This window comes from Rhodnius prolixus, unplaced genomic scaffold, assembly GCF_049639745.1.
Source record: "Rhodnius prolixus isolate KJV_2025 unplaced genomic scaffold, Rpr scaffold_2, whole genome shotgun sequence".
NCBI lineage: Eukaryota > Metazoa > Arthropoda > Insecta > Hemiptera > Reduviidae > Rhodnius > Rhodnius prolixus.
The window spans coordinates 42,508,557-42,528,729 of record NW_027411592.1 but is presented as its reverse complement, the minus strand read 5'-3'; the positions used below and the strand labels follow the sequence as shown (position 1 = coordinate 42,528,729).

General features: G+C 34.8%; 1 protein-coding gene across 1 annotated transcript in view; it reads right to left on the bottom strand.

Annotated features, from left to right (window-relative positions):
- Nucleotides 1-20,173, bottom strand: part of LOC141449700 (uncharacterized) — a 377,448-nt gene that overhangs the window by 173,079 nt on the left and 184,196 nt on the right. The window contains exon 3 of the mRNA XM_074119357.1: nt 12,978-13,097. Within this exon, the coding sequence (XP_073975458.1) occupies nt 12,978-13,097 (120 nt within the window). The remainder of the gene's footprint in view (nt 1-12,977; nt 13,098-20,173) is intronic.

Genomic DNA, 20,173 nt, shown 5'->3' with positions numbered 1-20,173 from the left:
GTAATCAGGGAGACACGTAAATGTTCCGACTAAAATTATAGCGTCTTATTTCTACTCTATAGCAAGCTAAAATCTCCTCAATAACTTTACGAAATAATAATGGTACAACTAAAATATTAATTAGAAATTCAGCTAAATAATACGAATTACATAGTGGATAAAGACTGAAGTATTGAGCCAAACGCACAAGGCAATCGAATAGAGAGAGCCCAAGCTATCTGCAAGCAGTTACTCTGAGGAAATAGGCGTTATTTCCGGTAGGGCGGAGATGATGATATAACCATCGAAGGAGATGCCAGTGGAACTGGAACTCATCTCTCTCTCTCTCTCTCTCTCTCCCTTAACTAAGGTCACAACACCAGCCAATACCTCAAGAATAATTTCACGCTTTTTGCTTCGAATCTCTAGCGAGATTATTAGATTGTAAATACAGCTTGCAGATAATCCAAACTGAATTATTTCTTTCTAGATGGGCAGTAGATTTTATTTTTTTTGGCAGCAATTAAGTTACAATTAATGATTTCAGTAGAAGTTTCGATGTTGTTGAAGTTAAGTAATTACTTAAATAAGAAACTCCAGGACTTGGCAATTTAACGTGACAGGAGCACGGCGGAAAATATATATTTCTGTCCTATTAATCTTAATATTAAGGCATGATGACGGGGAGGAAATGGATCTGGTCAAATTCCTGGACTCGAATATTAACAGGAAAATTGATCTAAGTATTTATGTACATTGCCGAGTTTACAATTTGGTCAAATGAGTATAAACTTTGTTTTGGAATCACGCATAAGTTACCTAACATTTATTGAAAACATTCAATGAAGAAGGGTACATGAGGGCGAGAGAGGTAATGGCTGTCATTTAAAGCCCTTTTTCACTATTTACACATTAACCACCATTAAATATAAATAAGGATTAAATATGTAAACAAAATTTCAAATTGAAGAAAATTGGTTATTTCACAGAATAGATTATTTTTTTAAAATTGTACCTTTAAATTTTGTAGTACCTTCAGAGAGAACTCACATAATAATGATGTCATGAGGAAGTTTAAACCAAAAAATTTCCTCATCTTTAATTCCAAAAGAATCGAATAGGAAAAATCGAAAAGTTATTTAAAAGAACTATCGATGTACGATTTTCCTGTGTTGTTATCTCTGTAAAAAGAAACGCTTTTCTGCTTATAAAATTTAATGTGAATAACATAAGAAATAATCTTTTATCATCTTATCTGTTCAAAGTTCTGTTATACAAAACAAATCTCACGTCACATATTATATTAATTAAATGATAACAGCAATTTGCACCAGTACGTTTAAACCATGAATGATGTACTTAATTTTATTGTAATAACTAAAGTTCTATTGTGTGAATTTATTCAAAATGTGAAAAATATCAATCTTATAAAAACACATACTCCCATTATAGTTATTGTTAGTTAATCTGAGTATATTAACAATGAAGTCAGTCAATACCTATAACTCTTCCAAGAATTTGTATTTATTTATTTATTTATTGCGTGATCATATAAAGTCACGTCAATAATAATACAATTCTTAACAGTAAAATAAAGTAAACAAATTTGTAAATGACTGTGATATAATGTAGTCTTGAAGTAATAACGCTTTAGGGAAGGGATTAGCTAGGCGGTTAGCGAACTGGACTCCTACGCGGAGGTCCCGGGTTCGAATCCAGCTGCTGGACCCTTAGATTTTCTCTTCCTAGGAGCTTCTTACAGCTCACTGTCTGGTGATAGACAGTGTTATCTGTAACGAGAGAGTGTTGTCCGGAGGCCCGGCAGTGCACTGAAAAAAACTTCGGGCGCTAATAACCTTAGATGTTGACGCGCCTTAAATCATAAAAAAATGAAATAAAATAAAAAAAATAACGCTTTAACCAACAACCAAAATACTGACTACTCAATCAAGTTGGAAGTGGTCAGAGCACCAGTTTGCCTCAGTAAATTCTTTTGCGCTATAAAAACAGGGTTGTCGCAAACTGGGATTTTTGAAATTCAAACTGTCTTACAATCACTGGGATTATATTAAAAATTCTTAATGAAGTAACAGTCGGAAGCAATTCTGTTTTGTTTAACTTTTTGCCGCTCTATAATGCAAAATAAAGTTCATAGATTTAGTTATCAAGCCGTATTTCACGCTAAAGAAATCGCTTTCATCATTAAACATCTTCAAAAAAAATAAATAACTGGGGAAGATCCTCAATACACCTGCAATCTTTAGAAATTTACCACAAAAAGCTATCCTCTACACTTCACAAATATACAATGCCGTTTACAATCTTCATAGATAGATAGATTAGACTAGGGCGGCCTCAAGGCCTACGCCACTACGACCCCTTTGGATCTATTGTGGCTCCCCTCCTCTAAAGCTCACCCACCAGTGACCTGTCCTTTTAATCAGACTCTTAATGCTGGAGAGCGACTCTTGGGTAAAGTTCACAGGTCTTGGTTTTTCCTCCCCGAGAAGTAACATCCTTAGCCATACGAGCCCCCTCACACTGATACAACACGTCCTGACAGAACCTGCAAAAGCTATCATCTACCAGGCCCCATGCGATGCATTTGTTTCCTGAGCCTGCAGTGGCCAGTTAATAGTCCTACAATCATCCTTATAGCCCCAAGCGGGCCTTGACGGATTAATTTTGCAGTCAGCCTCGGCGAATAGCCTTTAATGAACTCCTTCGCCTGTCTCAGCCCAGTGGTGGCAAGCCACCCACCACTCTTGAGACCTACTCTGCACCCATAAGTTAATGGCCGCAGTCTTCACACACTTTGGTACCCCAAAACAGGACTCCGAGCTAACTTTAGTGTCCCACAGAGCCTTCCTGGGCCAATAAATCTGCCACTTCGTTTCCCTTTTGTCCTGAATGACCAGGTACCCAAACCAGAAAGACCTTATTTTGGTCACTAATAATTTCCTTCAGGGCACCCAGACAGTCCCATATTAACCTTGAGTTGACCTGGTAGGAACTAATAGCTCGTAGAGCAGCCGGACTATCCGAGAAAATCACGACCTTAGAATTAATAATTCCTCGTCCAACAATCTCGGCAGCACAGAACCAAATTGCAGCTAGCTCAGCCTGAAAAACTGTAGCTAGTTTTCCTAGGCCATCTTCATACCGTCCGTTTAGTCTACTTCCAAGAAAAATTACTCTTAAAAAGAATACCTTTAATCGTTGAACCTCTCCTAACCATCAGTTCGACATTTGTGGTCTTAAGATTTTGTTTACGTTTTTTGCATGCACAATCTACCTATAAAGTGAACTGCCCTTCAGAATTTTAGATTAAATAAAAAAAATGTTTAAAAAATTTAATTATTAACAAGCCAGACACGCTGAGGTAATTTCCCATGGGGAGGAAAAATATTCAAGTTGAAGAGAAAAAAAGGAAAGAAAAAGAATTCATGGCCAACCGGTGGAACAGCGAGTAGATAAAATTCTGGCCACACAATTCCTTATTCACCTGAATAAGATTCAAATTTGTCGAGGTCGTATTTAGAAATTTAAATAATCGATTGTAATAACGAACTTTTCTTTCCCCAGTCAGTAATAAAGAATTTAAAAAAGTAATTAGTAAGTTAAATTGCATTTAAGATTTTAAAATTTGTTAAATAAACTGTGTAGGAGTAGCTGCAACGTCAGAAATGTTGTAATGAACTAAATCGGGTAATATTATGCAAGTGAACTATGAGTCATCAAGTGAGGGCATATAGGATGTTTTAGAATGTGGCTAAATTTTGTGACTTAGTCATTCAAAACAACCGTGTTAGCATAACAAACTTGTTAACGAACTATACAAAACATTTTATTCGAATATACTCTGTTTCTATATTTTTTTTTTATTTAAATAAATATATAATTTCTATTCAGAATATACAGGGTAATCCATTTAAAACGCACCAATCGCTAAAAACATTTTAGGAAAACGGAATTTCGAAAAAAACACGAAGTAAACTATATGTTTTTTTCGGTCTAGTTTTCAAATTTTCCACCCCTGATGCTGTATCTTCATTTTTGGCGGGGTTACGGCTAAAAAAGCTGATCGGGATAAGGACCACTGGTTTTGACAATGATTATGAAATCACATAAAAAAAAAACTGTGAAAAATGACGTTAACCCCATTTCGATTTCCCTAATATTAGTCAAGATATTTAAGATCAAAGTTACAATTTTATCTATTCGCGAACGGTTTTCAATATTAATTTTCCACCAGAAATACACGTTTTTGAAGGTCCCAAAAAATGTTATTTGTGACGCAAAGAACAAAAATAATAATAATTACAAGATTTTAAAGAATGTAGAGTAATGTAATGGTTGTGGGTGAATCAGGACATATTTGTTTTATCATCAAACAAAAGCAACTAGCACATAATTTTAATGCACCCATATGCAAGACTTCTTAACCTATGATTACGGTAAGAGCGTGGCTTTGTAAATGGAAGATCCCCAGTTTGAATCCCAAAATAAAAAAAATCATAATATGTACTTTTTTAATAAAGTATTGTCATAATCGGAATTCGAACTGGGGATTGGTGCGTTTTAAATGGATCACCCTGTATATACGTATTGGTGATTCATTATTTGGAATTGTTATTTATACAAACAAATTTGTAGAAAGGACTAGAATCAATCAAATATAGTCAAAATTAAATTCTCTACTACTTCTTTTTATGCGCCTTCAAAATTCCAATACATTGATAGAATAATATAGCTCTATGATGTTAAATAGGTCAAGGTCTTTGGCTATAAATGCTTGGAATATCTCAGCATAGTACACTTACGAGGGTCGTTTGAAAAGTCCATGCAAAGTCAGAGAGATAGCACCACTGGCGCGTATCGAGGTTATGTTTAGTTAGTAGCATCTCTTGGAAGAACACACACCAAGTTTCAGCCAGATCGGTCTATTTCTTTGTGTTTGGCATTCGTTTGAATCGAGGAAGTCGAGTGATTTTCAAAAAATGGACGAAAAAGAATTTCGTGTGTTGATTAAACACTACTTTATGAAAGGCAAAACGCCTCAGGAGACTAAAGAGAAGCTTGATAAACAATATGGTGACTCTGCACCTTCGATTAGAACAGTTTATAAGTGGTTTCAAAATTTTCGGAGTGGCCATATGGGCACAAGTGACGCTGAACGTTCTGGACGCCCTGTTGAGGTTACTACTCCAGAAATCATTGATAAAATCCATGATATGGTGATGGATGACAGAAGAGTGAAGGTGCGTGAGATTGCTAGTGCTGTGGGCATCTCGAATGAACGGGTAAATAATATTTTGCATCAAAATTTGGACATGACAAAGCTATCCGCAAAATGGGTGCCGCGATTGCTCACGCTTGACCAAAAAAAAAATCGTGTGAAGTGTTGCAAGGACGGTTTGCAGCTGTTCCAGAAGAATCCGCAGGACTTTAAGCGTCGTTTCGTCACTGTGGATGAATCATGGATACATCACTACACTCCTGAGACCAAAGAACAATCTAAACAATGGGTTACCAAGGGGGAATCTGCGTCAAAAAAGGCGAAGACCGTTCCGGAAAGATTATGGCGACTGTCTTTTGGGATTCGCAAGGAATAATCCTCATCGACTATCTGGAAAAGGGTAAAACTATTACAGGTGCATATTATTCATCGTTATTGGACCGTTTGAAAACCGAGCTGCAAGAAAAACGCCCACGATTGGCCCACAAAAAAGTCCTTTTCCATCACGACAACGCACCAGCTCACACCTCAGCAGTTGTGGTCGCAAAATTAATGGAAATAGGGTTCCAACTCGTTTCACATCCCCCCTATTCTCCAGACTTGGCTCCCTCGGACTACTATTTGTTCCCCAATATGAAGAAATGGCTGGCGGGAAAAAGATTTTATTCAAACGAGGAGGTGATTGCAGAAACGAATGGCTATTTTTCAGACTTGGACAAATCCTATTATTCGGAAGGGATCAACAAACTAGAGCAGCGTTGGACGAAGTGTATAAGCCTAAAAGGAGACTATGTTGAAAAATAAAAAAGGTTTACCCCACAAAATTAAGTAGTTTTTATTTTTGCAAGGACTTTTCAAACGACCCTCGTACTTGTGCTTCCTTAAGGATGTTAAGGATGTGGAAGAGCAGGAGATATTATTGCGTGCCTTCGAAATACGTTTTCACCAGGAGAAACATGACAAGATAATACTTGTTTTTACCTCGTGAACTACAGAGAGAAGATTTATTAAAAATTTTCATACTTTTATTAACTTCAAACCAGCATTTCGGGGCGAAACTTAAATTCGGATGATTTTAATAACTTTACTTCGGCGCTTTAAAGATCTAAAAATGTAAATACTTTTATATTTAACACCATAGATTTGATGGATTCATCAAAGGAAAAGGAAATTTGAATTCTGTGGCAGAAACCAACTTCAACTTCGGAAACCTAACGTTTTGTTGTAGTAATCACAAACGTTAATTTTTATTCCAACACAATGACATATTTAAATTGGCACGATTCGAATTAACCAAAGAATAATTTATCGCCTTTACATGTTAGTAATCGATAGCTACCTATATTTGTGATGATTACATCATAATTGAAATTTAAACATGTTTTATTCGAAGGCCATACTAATCCATTTTTTGAATTGCTGGTGAAATGTCAAGACTTTAAATAATAAATCAGTTATTTTTTCGGTAGCCAATTGAAGAGCTTAGTGCATAAAGGAGTTATCTACAGTTTTTTAAAAATTTTTTAGTAGGGACAAAAAACTTAACATGCTTTAAGATGTATTCCTTATGTTGTGTCTGCTGTAAGGATAAGTTAATATATTGTGATGGGGTCATTTGGGGCTCAATTTGAACTTTCTAGGGCATTTTGTAAGCTTGCTATAAGCAAAAGTTATTTTGCAGCTAACTCTTTTTTGCACCAAAATCATAATTTTCAGTAAAACTTCGAGTACATATTAAGTACTTTAGTCAACAGATTTCTAGTTTTTGAGCTTTTAAGTGGCATTTTGTGTCTTGTCGGAGCGAATGTTAGATATATTATTATGCCTGTCAAAAAAAAAAATAATAATATCTACCTAACATAAACAGTAAATAAACCTAATAAAAATTTTTTTGTTTGATTGATGGCGTCATCTTTTCTGTTTGGAGCAAAAGATAGTTATCTGCAGTAGAAAACTCATTTTTGCTCCAAATGTAACCTAGGTTAGAGAATAAGTAATAATAAACGAGTCTGCATAAGGACTCGTTTATGCACCAAAAGATGTAGAATTGAACATACAATAGGGGGCGCCACTAAACACATTTTCTGAAAAAAAATGTAGATAACTCCTTTTTGCACCAAGCTCTTCAATTAATTTTTCAATTTTTCTTTTCAAGGAAAGGAAAATATTGAGATCGTATTAAATTTTCTATTTTCCGGGAATATTCGCTTTGTGATCTTCGAAATTCAGGAAACATAGATTCTTGCAGATCTCTAACTTCGGCCAAATGGCTAACTCTTGGTAGGAAATCTTGTATCAGGACGGGGAGTGTTAGATTTCCCTCTAGTGAAATTTAGTAACAATTTAAGGATATGGAACTTTTTAAATTCAGTAACAATTGGATCTGTTCTAAAATTCCGGTTTAAAGGAAAAAAAGAATGTATTAGAAACTTGAGGAGTACAGTAGCGAGAAGGTCGTTCCGCCAAGAAGTTTCCACTTGAAGAATAATTATTTGTAGACAATGGAAATGTAATTTTCACAATTATGATGTCTCAAAAAGAATGTTTATAGAGAAAAAAGCATCAACTTTGTGATCATCATTTGTTACAATCTAAAAGCAATTAGTGCGAGCAAATTCTAAAATCTCTAAAGATATTATTTAGTAAATAAATAGCAGTAAATGATGAAGGATAGATACAAAGTCTGCAAAAATTTGTTTGTTCAAAAAATTGGCAAACTAAACGATTAAACAATGAATAAGTTTACAATAAATCAAATCAATGAATAGAAATTTCATTTTATTTATACTTTACAGTAATAAGTCTTTACTGTACTGTATCTTTAAGTTTAAAGACAATCATCACAAATTTACTGTACCAAGTTTTAATCGGAACTAAAGTACCATTTCAATGTCATGTAAGTCCATTTATTAAATATTATTAAAGACAAAATACGTAACGCTACCTTCAAACTCAAAGAAAATGGCTGATCGGAAGGAAGTTCATTTTATTGATTTATTTTTGCAGTTGGTAGCACTTTCACTCGAAAATAGAACCTTTATTGGCATTTGTGTAGTATAATTATTGAAGTTACCGATTTTTTAGTAAAAATTATGTAGCAAGAAAAATTAATTTCTTAAACTGCGTAAGAGAAGGTTATCTAAATGTTTACATCAGTTTTTTACATTAAATAGCGTCACTAAAAAAAAAATTGATATTTTTTACACCTACAATTTTGAATGGGAATAGTTCCAAAAACCAAATAAAACTTATTAATTCATTTACATTTAATTTTCAAATTAAAAAACTTGGAACTTACCCAACAAAATTTGTCACACCCATAATTTTGGCCTTAAAAGTCACAACAGAGCACAGAGTAAAAAAAAATCACAAGGTGTATGTTAAGAAACGAGCACAAAGAATGGGTGAACACTGTTGACTGAGAAGCGCATTATCTGACGGGGAGTTACGATGTTGTACAATAACAAACAACACACTATGACACTCCTTGTAACGCGGGGCTTATTGTGTGTACACGTTATTTAGCAGTTTTATCTGAGAGAATTTCTGTGTTTATTATTCTTAATAATGGGCGGTTTTAACAATAACATTCAGGGTTCTACCTGAGATAAATATCTTATTTTATCATAATGTAGTATAATTTTATACAGAATAATGTAAACAGAATAATTTAAATAAGAAATACATTTCCCAGATCATAGGCCATCACATTTAAGAAAATGAAATTTAAACTTCACCATAACCGTTCAAAAAATGGTATTTTTATTTTACATTCACTCTACGATTTTCAGAACACCTCGTAATGCATATCATAAAAATTTTATTATAAATTCCATTTGTAATTTGAGCAACAAAAAAAAAGTAGATTTCCAGGAACAAGTAAATAGAGTGTCCGAGAAAGTGACGTAAGAGGAATCGTAACCCAGTGGCGACTCTACGAGTGCCTTCTTTATTTACCTGTCTCCTAACGCCAAGGAAATCGCGGAATCAGCGCCGCTTTAGACGTTGAATGGAGCTGTTTGGAAGGAAAAAAGAATTGAAGCCGATGACAGAGAATTGAGATAATCAATGCGAATGAAATATATTATAACGATCTAACAAAAAGTCTTAGGCTGAATAATACGAAAGCAAAGGCAGTACTTTCGGCCGGAAACCTCAGTTTTCTGGGATGCAAAAGGCATTCTGCAGATAGATTATCTTCCTACTGGCCAAACAATTACGGGGACAATACTATGCAAACCTCCTAGACCAACTGCAGGAAAAGATACGCGAAAAAAGGCCTGGTTTGGCAAGGAAAAAAGTCATCTTTCATCAGGACAACGCCCGCCCGCACACAAGTGTTATTGCCATGGCAAAACTTCATGAACTGAGGTACGAATTGTTGCCATCACCTGATTTGGCACCATCAGACTTTCATCTCTTCCCCAAGCTGAAAATTTTTCTCGGTAGACGGAGATTTCCTACAACGGAAGGACTGGCAGCCGAATTGGAAAGGTATTTTGCAGGCCTGGAGGAATCTCATCTTCGAGATGGGATCAAGGCATCGGAACATCGCTGGTCCAAACGCATTAGTCTACAGGAAGACTATATTGAAAAATAAAAGCAGTCCCACCGAGGTAAGACACTTCTTTCTAGTACATTCCGAGAACTTTTCAAACCACCCTCGTATATCTAGGACATGGTGTTATATGGGTGAAATATGGAAAATTTGTTATTCAAAGAAGAATTTTAGACTGTGATTGAGGGAGATTTTATAATAAATTCTCTACAGTTTGAGCCTGTAAGTCTAGAATGGTTTCAGAAGTGCTTTATAAATCAGTTCCCATATTGTTTATTGTTAGTTTTGACCATCGTGTTAGCAAGTGGTTAGATTTTTAAAGTCATTGTCTTATGAGTCGACTATGGGGATTCCACGTAGTCGTTTGTCGATAGTCCAAGGTCTCGTACTTTGTTTTCTAAGCACTTAGATCAGGGGTCCCCAAACTACGGGCCGCGGGCTCCATGCGGCCCTAGCCGCACTTCCCGGAAGGGGTATCTCTTTCATTGGTGGTCAGTGAGAGGAGCACTATATGTGGCGGTGCCGCAAAGCGCTGCTTCGCTCATGTACAGTACAGTCGCGGGATGCACTATGCTAGCATTAGTACGATAATTCTTTTGATTCATGCAATTTGAAGCAATAATTCAATCAGTTTATAAATAAGATTAATAAGGACATGACAATGACAAACATTTCTTTCTACGCAGACCATTTCAAATCATTATAATTACAACGCTTGTACATATGAAAGAGTGATTTCTCTCAACGAGTTAGTAAAATTAGAAAATTAGCTGATATTGAAATAACTGGGATTATTAAATTTCTAAAGTAAGAATTGGAAATCGTGATTTACATACAATCTTTGAAAGTGACATACTTGCGATCAACTAATGATTGGTTCAAGACGAGCGACTTTATTTTTGGCTTTCAATTGTCAACTCAATTTCATTAATGCTTCAAAAAACGTTACATTAAAATAAGTCATTGATTAAATTCTATTTACGCATGATGGATGTTTAAAATCGTATGATAGGATTAATTCGTCTACTAATCTTCATAACAATCTGGATCTATAAATGGAAACTGCGCTGAAACCCATCAAAAAATGGTAGCAAAAAATGTTCATTACTAAAATCTATAAAGTTCCTTGGAATCAGAAAGACCTGGGGAAGTTGCTATCTTTGCGGAACCCTGGGGCACAAGATTCACTAGGCAGAACTGCAAACTGCTAGACCCAGCAAACACCCGGACTGAGACCATTATTTGCTCACAGACAGAAACAATTCACCCAAACACTGTGCTCTGTATTGCATTGCAAGAAATGTACTTCTCGAAGGCAGGTGAGAATGAAGCAATGTGCACCCACAAAGGGCGCCAATCGAATAGAATATAGAAAAATAACATGCTAAATAATTAAAATATATTTTATAATGATAATATATTACGATGGTTAAATATCAACAGTTAAAATAGTACCTTGCTCTTGTTATTTTTGATCCGATTACTAGCCAACATAGATAGACCAACATATATGATCCTTATCTGCAAATAACTCCTTGCCTGCGGGGACTCCTGGTCTGAGGTTGAATACAGAGAAAATATTTTCTAACTCAGGTTTGTAATCCTTTTAAAGAAATGTTCGCTCGTGCCCTGCGTTGTTTTTCTCACAGCAATTCTAATTTACGAACTATCTTAAAACTATAACTATTTATTACCTAAATTTAGTTGGTAGGGACTGCAATTAAAAAGATATTGAGTAAGATTGATGAATGGATCTAACTGTCGTCAGATATCGGGCCCTTCAGTATTCTTCCTTTTTTAAACTCTCCTCCATTACCAACTTAACACTCATGATTCTGTAGCACTTGGAGTCTACTCACACAGCATGAACAGTCCGAAAGATCTTCGAGGATAATAGGAAAGGACTATAGCGGACGGGTACGATACTTATGCAAGGTTGATCGTCAAAAACTACTAAAAGCTTGAGGTGAACTTGTATCAACATCTACCAACTCTAGTCAAACTGAATACGAAACACACGTTCCATTCAAGCATCGGAAGAGAGAGATATTAAATTGTTAAGCACTGACTGGTGCAGATACAAATCTAAATTCATTTAATTAATAGGATAAGAACAAGTGTAAACAAACTGGAACTGAAGATAGAAATGCAAACCAAAACTTTAGTTCAAGGTGGTCTTGTAGTAGTAAGTAATCCCATAATCAGATCTCTTAAGTAAGGCAACACTATAAGCGTTTTAATTTATACTCAAAAACATAAACCAGAACTTTAATCGGGTTATTATATGACTCATAAAAATAAAATACGAACTACCAAATGAGGATCTAGTTGTACAATAATCTGCTAATGAGTATTTGAAATTGAACAAAACAAAACGAACTGTCTAACTTAATTCGTAGTGGATTAATCGGTTTAAAAATTCAACTTTTTATTCTTTAGTTAATTGTTAATTTAATTTTTTCTTATTAATAGTTGCAGTAATTTACGAACTATTATTATTTCAATAAACAAAACTTGCTCTTCTCATTTTTTAAGAGGAATGCAGGCTGAAGGTGTTACTCGTTTTATTGTCTTTGAAGAATAAGAAATCTGGCAAAAAATTTTCTTTTGAAACGATCTAATAAATATTATTGAAGTCCTTATTTGGATATAACGTTAAAGGACCAGTTTCAACCATGACAGCTTTGAACATTTAGGATCTTTCAAAAAATATACCTAGTGCAATTATTCTGAACTTCATACCAGTTCTTCTAAACTGTCAAGATCTCAAATATGTAAATGAAATGCCAAGGCTAAGCAAGAGAAAGAAAGGAAGTGCTCCTTATTTTATAAAAAGTGTTTAGAGAAATACTTCCGGTATGAGGATAGTATCTACTACAATCCACTGTGGACTTTATCAATAAATATGATTGTTCTTGGATAAGAGATGAACGCGAAGGGAAGCCACGAAGGCAAGAATGTACCATCGTGGGTTGTAAACAGAGAGTGTACTTCTTGTGTTATAATAGGTTTAGGATGATAGCTGTAAACGGTGGCTACTCAGATGTAAGTAGGAAATGGGTTAGACTTAAGAATGGCTGGATAATGAAAGGCAAGGCCAAAAAGCTGCAAAAAAAGAAGTTTTTAGCTTTAAATGTCGAAAGAATAAAAAATAAACAAAACTTAAAAGTTTATGAGAGCTTGAATTTGATAAATACTTACCCCTGATTGCTGTCGACAGATGCTTGGTCGGTGGACGGGCTTAGTTCGGGTTCTTCCTGCAGAGGGCTCTCGTATATCAAAGTTTCAACCATTGAACCTTTCGAACTGCCAAATGACACCCTAAAAAAACAGAAGTGAAAGTTGTTATCATTCAATTTTAAAATCCATTTAATTACTTTTTTTAAGGAATACAATAATTAATGAAGGCAAAACATGCGAAATAAAAGTAATTATTAAAACGAAAGCAGAGTATGGAGTAGTCTGAGAATCCGCATTAGGTCAAATAAATCACATTCATAGAAACCTATGCCATATAAGCAATTTCTTGAGAATTTGCATAACAGGTTTTAACATGAGCCGAGTGAATGGTATAAAAGGGAACAAGAACTCCTCCATCAGGGCAGGACAAGGTTACGGCGACTTTCAGTTTCATTTTGTGAAAAATACCGTTTATATGCACTAATCATAACTGTAATTACGCACTTTTAAAGAGATGAAATAATATATTCTCTTCTTAAAAGAGAGCGCAAATTGATTTAGAAAAATTTACTATTTAATTAACGAAGGTTAACGCCATTATTGTGTAAGGCAAGTCATGGAAACTTAAAACTGGCAAGGTAAATGGTATTGTCGTTCTGCCATCAACTGCGAGATTATTTCCAAGGTTCCAATCATGGGGTTTAACTCCTGACAGGTTGACCAAGACGTTTAATACTTCCCATTACTCTACTAAGAGGAAGCCTAGCCTAATCGTGTAGAATGTTGATTTTTGAGTTTTCATGAGAAATATTTCTGTTTTACGATCGGGGATAACCTTGGCCAGAATTTTTTTTTTCCCTAATTGGTCTCTGAGTCTGCTTGACTATCCCAGTGTGAGGATGCTTCTTGGATAAGGGATGAACGCGAAGGTAAGCCACGAAGGCAAGAATATTGAGTACCATCGTGGGCTATAAACAGAGTGTGAACTTCTAGAGTTGTATTTTTAAACCTAGTATTTAGACTTGCAAGTTTGTGACTTTTTTTGTTTAATCGTAGAGAAAAGGAAAGTGGTTCGAACCTACATTAAGAAGCGCAACAAACCGAATATTTTGTTCAAACTTTCTAAACACATCACACTTCGGGTACAACATCCCGAACTGATTTTTGAACTAGATTTCAGTTGTTTAAAAGAGAAAGTAATGTAGTAGTGAGTGAAATAACTGATAGAAGGTAGTTTCAGCGTAAAGTAATATCATTTCTTTCTATTTTATATTGTGTTCAAAGGTACCCCACAAGTGGGGCAGATATTAACAATTGACACTGTAACTCAGAAACAAAAAACGCCGAAAGCTGAAGGACATTAAGGTATTGGTAAATACTGGTGAACCGAAAATACCGTCTTGCTGAATCTCTTTAAACTTGGTTTTCTAGTTGAATATAACATACTGGATGTATAGAGGAGAGGGGGCACATTTGAAAAGTTTTTTAATTTCTCGCCAATTATTTAAAACATTTATGATTGGTAATTTTCTCCATATGTTGTGGCAGACCTGTTGTATAATTGACAGAGTTTCCCTTCGTTTTCATTGTTTGTAAAGTCCAGAATTGAGGAATGTTATATCTTGTAAGGTAGAAGTAAAATTTTTGTTACAGCTTTGGAAGTGTATTGTGAAGATTGTAGTGGACAAGGTGTAAGTATTGTTAGTCCATATTAACATTTGGAATTCGTATTTTTAAATCTAGTATTTACAAAAGTCTATTTGCTTGCAAAAAGTGTTGGATATTATATTTTCTTTTACGGAAGGAGAGGGGGCACATTTCAACATCACCAGTTAAAATGTGCCGCCCTACCGACCTGCAAGTTTGTGACTTTTTTTTGTTTAATCGCAGAGAAGGGGAAAGTGGTCCGAACCTACTACATTAAGAAGCGCAACAAACCGAGTATTTTGTTCAAACTTCCTAAACCCATCACTTCGGGTACAACATCCCGAACTGAGCCATTCTTCATTTTTGAACTAGATATCAGTGGTTTATAAGTAATGTAGTAGTGAGAGAAATAACTGATAGAAGGTAGATTCAGAGTGAAGTAATATCATTTCTTTCTATTTTATATTGTGTTCAAACGTACCCCACCAGTGGGACAGATTTGACACATTTTTAAATTAAACATTTGACACAACATTTTTAAATTAAAAAAATATAGATATGTATGTAAAGTACCAAACTGTTTATTGATATAGATCTGTTCAGAATACTTAAAATTGTAGAAAACAAAATAAAAAGGTTCAGTAATACGATTCTGTGCACTCTGTAGCAGAAAATGTAAATTCTGTTCAAATGTGCTCCTCTCCACTAAAGCTTATTTTTATATAACATTTTTGTCATTAACTGAGCAAACCCTAAGTTACATCATCTATTAACTGAGAATGAAGTTTTATTATTACTATTATTATTTTGTATAACATATAATATTATCTCTTTAATGTCTTAGAAAATTTGCCAAAACATGTACATATTATTTGAGGGAAATAACACGATTAAAACTTGATAAATACAGTTTATTGTCTTTAATATATCACTCTCTGCTCCTGAAGAGTAAACCCAGCAATGGCGAACAGAATTGAGTTTATTCAGATCGCAAATAGAATAAATAATGATTATCTTTTTTGCAGCAAAACAATATCTAATTCGATTTAAATGGTAAAAACAAATCGGTCGAACTGAGAACAGTCTTACATTTTAAACAGCTATTATCTTCATTAATTCGCAATAATCATCATCAAGTTTTAATCTTGACGAAGTGAAAATACACAAGAATAGCCCAAGGAAAACAAGAACTTTATAATGTAGCCAAAAAATCTATTGTGACAATGTGGTTGAAAGTAGAAGGATATGGGGGGGGGGCAAAGGAAAGCTGGAATTGTTCCAAAGACTTGTCTCTCTTAACGGGAGGTTGTTTGTTTTACTGTTATAAATCTGAGTAGACTAAATAAACATTCAACTGGACAAAATTTTAACAAAAAATATTAATTATGTCGGCCTGATTTGTTTTTTTGTAATTTTAGTTTACAAATCAACGTTGGAGTAAAATTGGTGTAATTTGAAAAGGAAGAGGGTGTAGGGTGGTAGCCACAGCATGTTTTTTCGGAAAAAAAAGTAAGAGAATTTTGCAGAAGCTTCTAATGAAGGACAACAATGGTTTTCGAAACGTGGAGTACCAAAATTTTTGTATTATTTTACGAATTTTTCTAGCCATTAACGAACGTCTTAAAGTATGTACTGTATTAAGGCCTGACAAGCTTCGAATCACATTAGATGTATCTTGTCCATGTACATCAAAATAGTTATATTTACGAACATGTTTAGTTAAAACATTCTACGTTTGTTGTACGTAAAAAGGCAAAGACCAGAACTCTACATTGTTGCTCAACTAATTTCACAAAGTTCAAAAACAGTTGTGAAACATTCTGTAAACATTATTCTTTGTCTAGACTTCATTAAAATTTCTCTGGGTTTAAAGTAGTCTTGCAATAGGCATGAGAAGTTGATGACGATCTAATGGTTTTTGGGGTAGCCCATCAAAGGATATCGTAATGCTCGCGAGTAGCTAAGTTAGTTAAAATTATTAATCCGACTGATTTTCAGGCAGTCAATCATCACCATCATTACTATTAATACTGGGTCATCTCTATTCTTTTCGGGAAAGCTTTGCTAGAAGTTTGGATTAGTCGTCCTGCCATTAGTTCTTTATAGTCCAGCCAGCAAATTCTTCTTTTGGTAATTCGCTTGATTACTTAACAATTTAAAAACTCACTCAGTTCATTGATTACTTTATCTCGCTCTCTCTCCTCCGGCTGTATGGTCTTCGAAGGACCTTGCCTCCTCTATCGCCCTTTCCCACTCCTCTCTCACCAAAGCAATCCTCCTCCATGTCCTTAATCCCATACTTCTAATGACTTCTTCTACATCATCCAGCCACCTAATCCTCGGTCTTCCTCTTTTCTCGCCCCCCCCTTGTGCCCATTCATTATTTACCTGAGAAATCCGGAATCTTCAATCTTCCCCTCTTAATCCAATCCACTAAATCTTGCTCATGGTACAGCTCTCTTAATTCGCTGTTCTTCCTAATTCTGTACCTTTCCCCTTCTTTCACTAGGCTAAAGATTTTTCTTAGAATCTTCTTCTCCTACGCATGTAGCAGTCTTTTATCCTCCTTTGTGAACAGCCACATTTCACTGGCTTTAATAGACGTTTAGCTTTGCCTCCCTAGATAGTTCTCGAAAACTTAAAACCTTCTGTATTGCCCAGAAACACCTATTGCCTTTATATACAAGGTAAAAAAAAATTGAACAAAGGTGATGACTACGATTTAAAAACCAACGTCTCAAATGATAATGCCAAGTTTTTTTAAATGAGAAAAAACACTGATTCTGAATTGAGTCTCACGTCGTTCTACTGAAAGCAACATTTAGTTTCTGAGTTATTATTATTCGAACACAGGGCGGGACCTTTTCCCCAAGGCACTGCAACTAAACAGTCTTATTTTGTTATCACATAGATAGATCTAGGAGATAAAACCTGCTCTCTTTACGAGGTCTAGAGCATTAGTCGTTTAAAACGTCATGATCTCCTCATGTATCACATCGCAGCCTAGTGATTACAGGGCCGGCCAAACAGTTCCATTTCTTTCAGGTCCACACAAACCTGTTAATAACCCTCCCTGTGAAGAAAGAAGGCTTTAAAGTAAAGACTTCATACAGTTCTTGTAGGATAAACTTTGTCCACTTACAAGTTTCTTTGTGGCTTCCCCACCAGTCGTTTTTGTGAATTATCTTCTGTGGTTATCAAGTGCCAGTGGTGGCCTCATACCCAAACTAACGATTCCTCAGCAACCCTTACTGAGTTTTAAAAATGATTTCTCTACTCCTGAAACCATAGGATCTGAACCCATCATCGGCGATACACTATATGTATTCTGTGACCTGTCGTGCCTTATAACAGGTAGGAATAATGCTAGATTAAGTCAGCACTCTGCCAAGACCGCATCTTTTGGTTGTGTACCATTGGTCTTGACCAGCAAAGGCTGGGGGATGAACTTATAAGATGCATTCTAGCCTTAAGTATTGTAGCAGTTCAACACATACGCTGCAAACACAGCAGATAGATGGGGATTCGTATCTTTGGAACAGTGGTCAGATCTTCGCCTCAGGTAGAATGCATATTATTGAGTAAGCATTCCTTTTAGTATGAAATAAGAATTCATTGTTCGAAAGAAACGTCTTCACTCAGAAGTGCGAAAACTGCATTGGAAACAATAAGTCCGTATAAGATTTACCAGTTTTTCTTTTTTATCTAAATGAATATGTTATTATATAGGATGTTCCCTCAAGAGAAATGATCACCTATTAATAACTATTTTCGTTTATTATTAAAGTAATTAAATATGTTTTTATTTTTAGTATAACGCCCACTCTTTGATACGTAATTTATTTGGGAAAGGACTTCAGGTATCAATTACCAATGTTTCAAGGTTTGCTGAAACCGCAGTATATAATCTAAATGTTTAATTAAACTAAGTTTTTATAGAACCAACAGGGAAACGAGATTCAAGTGGAATAATTGTGGTAATTGAAGGTTTCGCATTTACCAAAGTAATGTGATAAGTTAGATACTACGTTACAATAGTAAACCACTACGCTAGTGGTTAAAAAGTGAAAGACAAATATCAAATCTTTGACATTATTCTAAGTAAAAATTAAGAAGAGACAAAAATGAAGTGGCTATAGTTGACTAGCAAGTTACTAGGTGATGATTTAATTCAACAGCATTATTGTCTGTTTAAATCACAAATAACCGAAGTCCAGCTTCATATCTTTCACTGATTATAGCATGAGATTACTATTAATCACTACAATCGTTTGTGCTGGTAAATTAATAAGAAAGTAGCTTTAATTTAATTTAATTTAGTTTAGTTACCTCCAATTGGAAACTAGCACAAATCTTTATTTAATGATTGATTAATGCAAATTCTAAAAAGTTGTAAGAGTTTTTAGAATGATTATTTAGAATAAAGATAAATTTCAAAAATAATTTGGGATATTGTTAAAATAAAGTGCCTTTTTAATACTAACTATGATGAGATACATTTTTTAACATATTATTCTAACAGAAACATATTTGTGATTGAAAAAAAGGTCAGCATAAGAGTCTGTGACATCTAATACATTCTAAAAAATATGATACTAGAATTACTGTTCATTATTTTAGGTGACTGAATCATAGTTTCAATAGGATCACAAATAAATGCCAGTTTCAGTCATGATAAACTTTATTATGCCGAGCTTTTGACCTAGAGACTAGGTCATCTTCAGGGCTAATTTACTGGGTTTACTGGCTAATTGTCTTGTCAGTCCATGAACAGACACACCAACCCTCCAATGATGTAAAACAGTATATTGTAAATTAGCCCTGAAGATGACCTAGTGCCTAGGTCGAAAGCTCGGCGTAATAAAGTTTATCATGACTGAAACTGGCATTAATTTTTCATCCTAATATGATATTAGAAGTATGAATGTTAGGTTGGGTACTAGCTGATTTGTGTACCTTTTGGCGTTTAATCAACCCTTATACTTAACTTTTAAAACTGTAAGTTTTTGTTAAGGAGATTACATATAAAAATATGATTCTTGGATTTTTAGAAAAAATAAATAAAAAAAGAAGTTTCAGCCGAAAGAAGTAACTAAAAGAAGAAACAAAGAGGGTCCTTAAGGAGCCATGATAGCCGAGAGATTAGAGGCTTTAGCGGCTTTAGCGGCCCGCAAAATAAGATGCGTTTTGGTATTGGGTTTGATTCGCAAGCAAGACCTTGGGTTTTATTTAATAAGTTAAAAAGGAAAATCAAATAAAGTAAGTTTGCTATCCGATTCATCGGTAGTGGAAAAAGTAGCATTACTTTAGGACAAGACGAGTTACAGAGAAAAGAGATTCGAAGGAGATACGCGTAAGAAATAAGAAACCTTAAGTTTGAATTGTAGAAAAAAAAGTTATTCATGGAAAGATAGTTAAATAAAAGAAGTTTTAAAGCCAAGAAGTTATAAAAAGAGTAAAGTAACCCTTACATCTCCAGTTGCAATTAACCAGGGCTTTGTGGTATTTAAAGCTGGCTGGTTTGTTCATTAGTCAAACTAGTTTTCTCTTTAAATTTTAAACGGATTAGT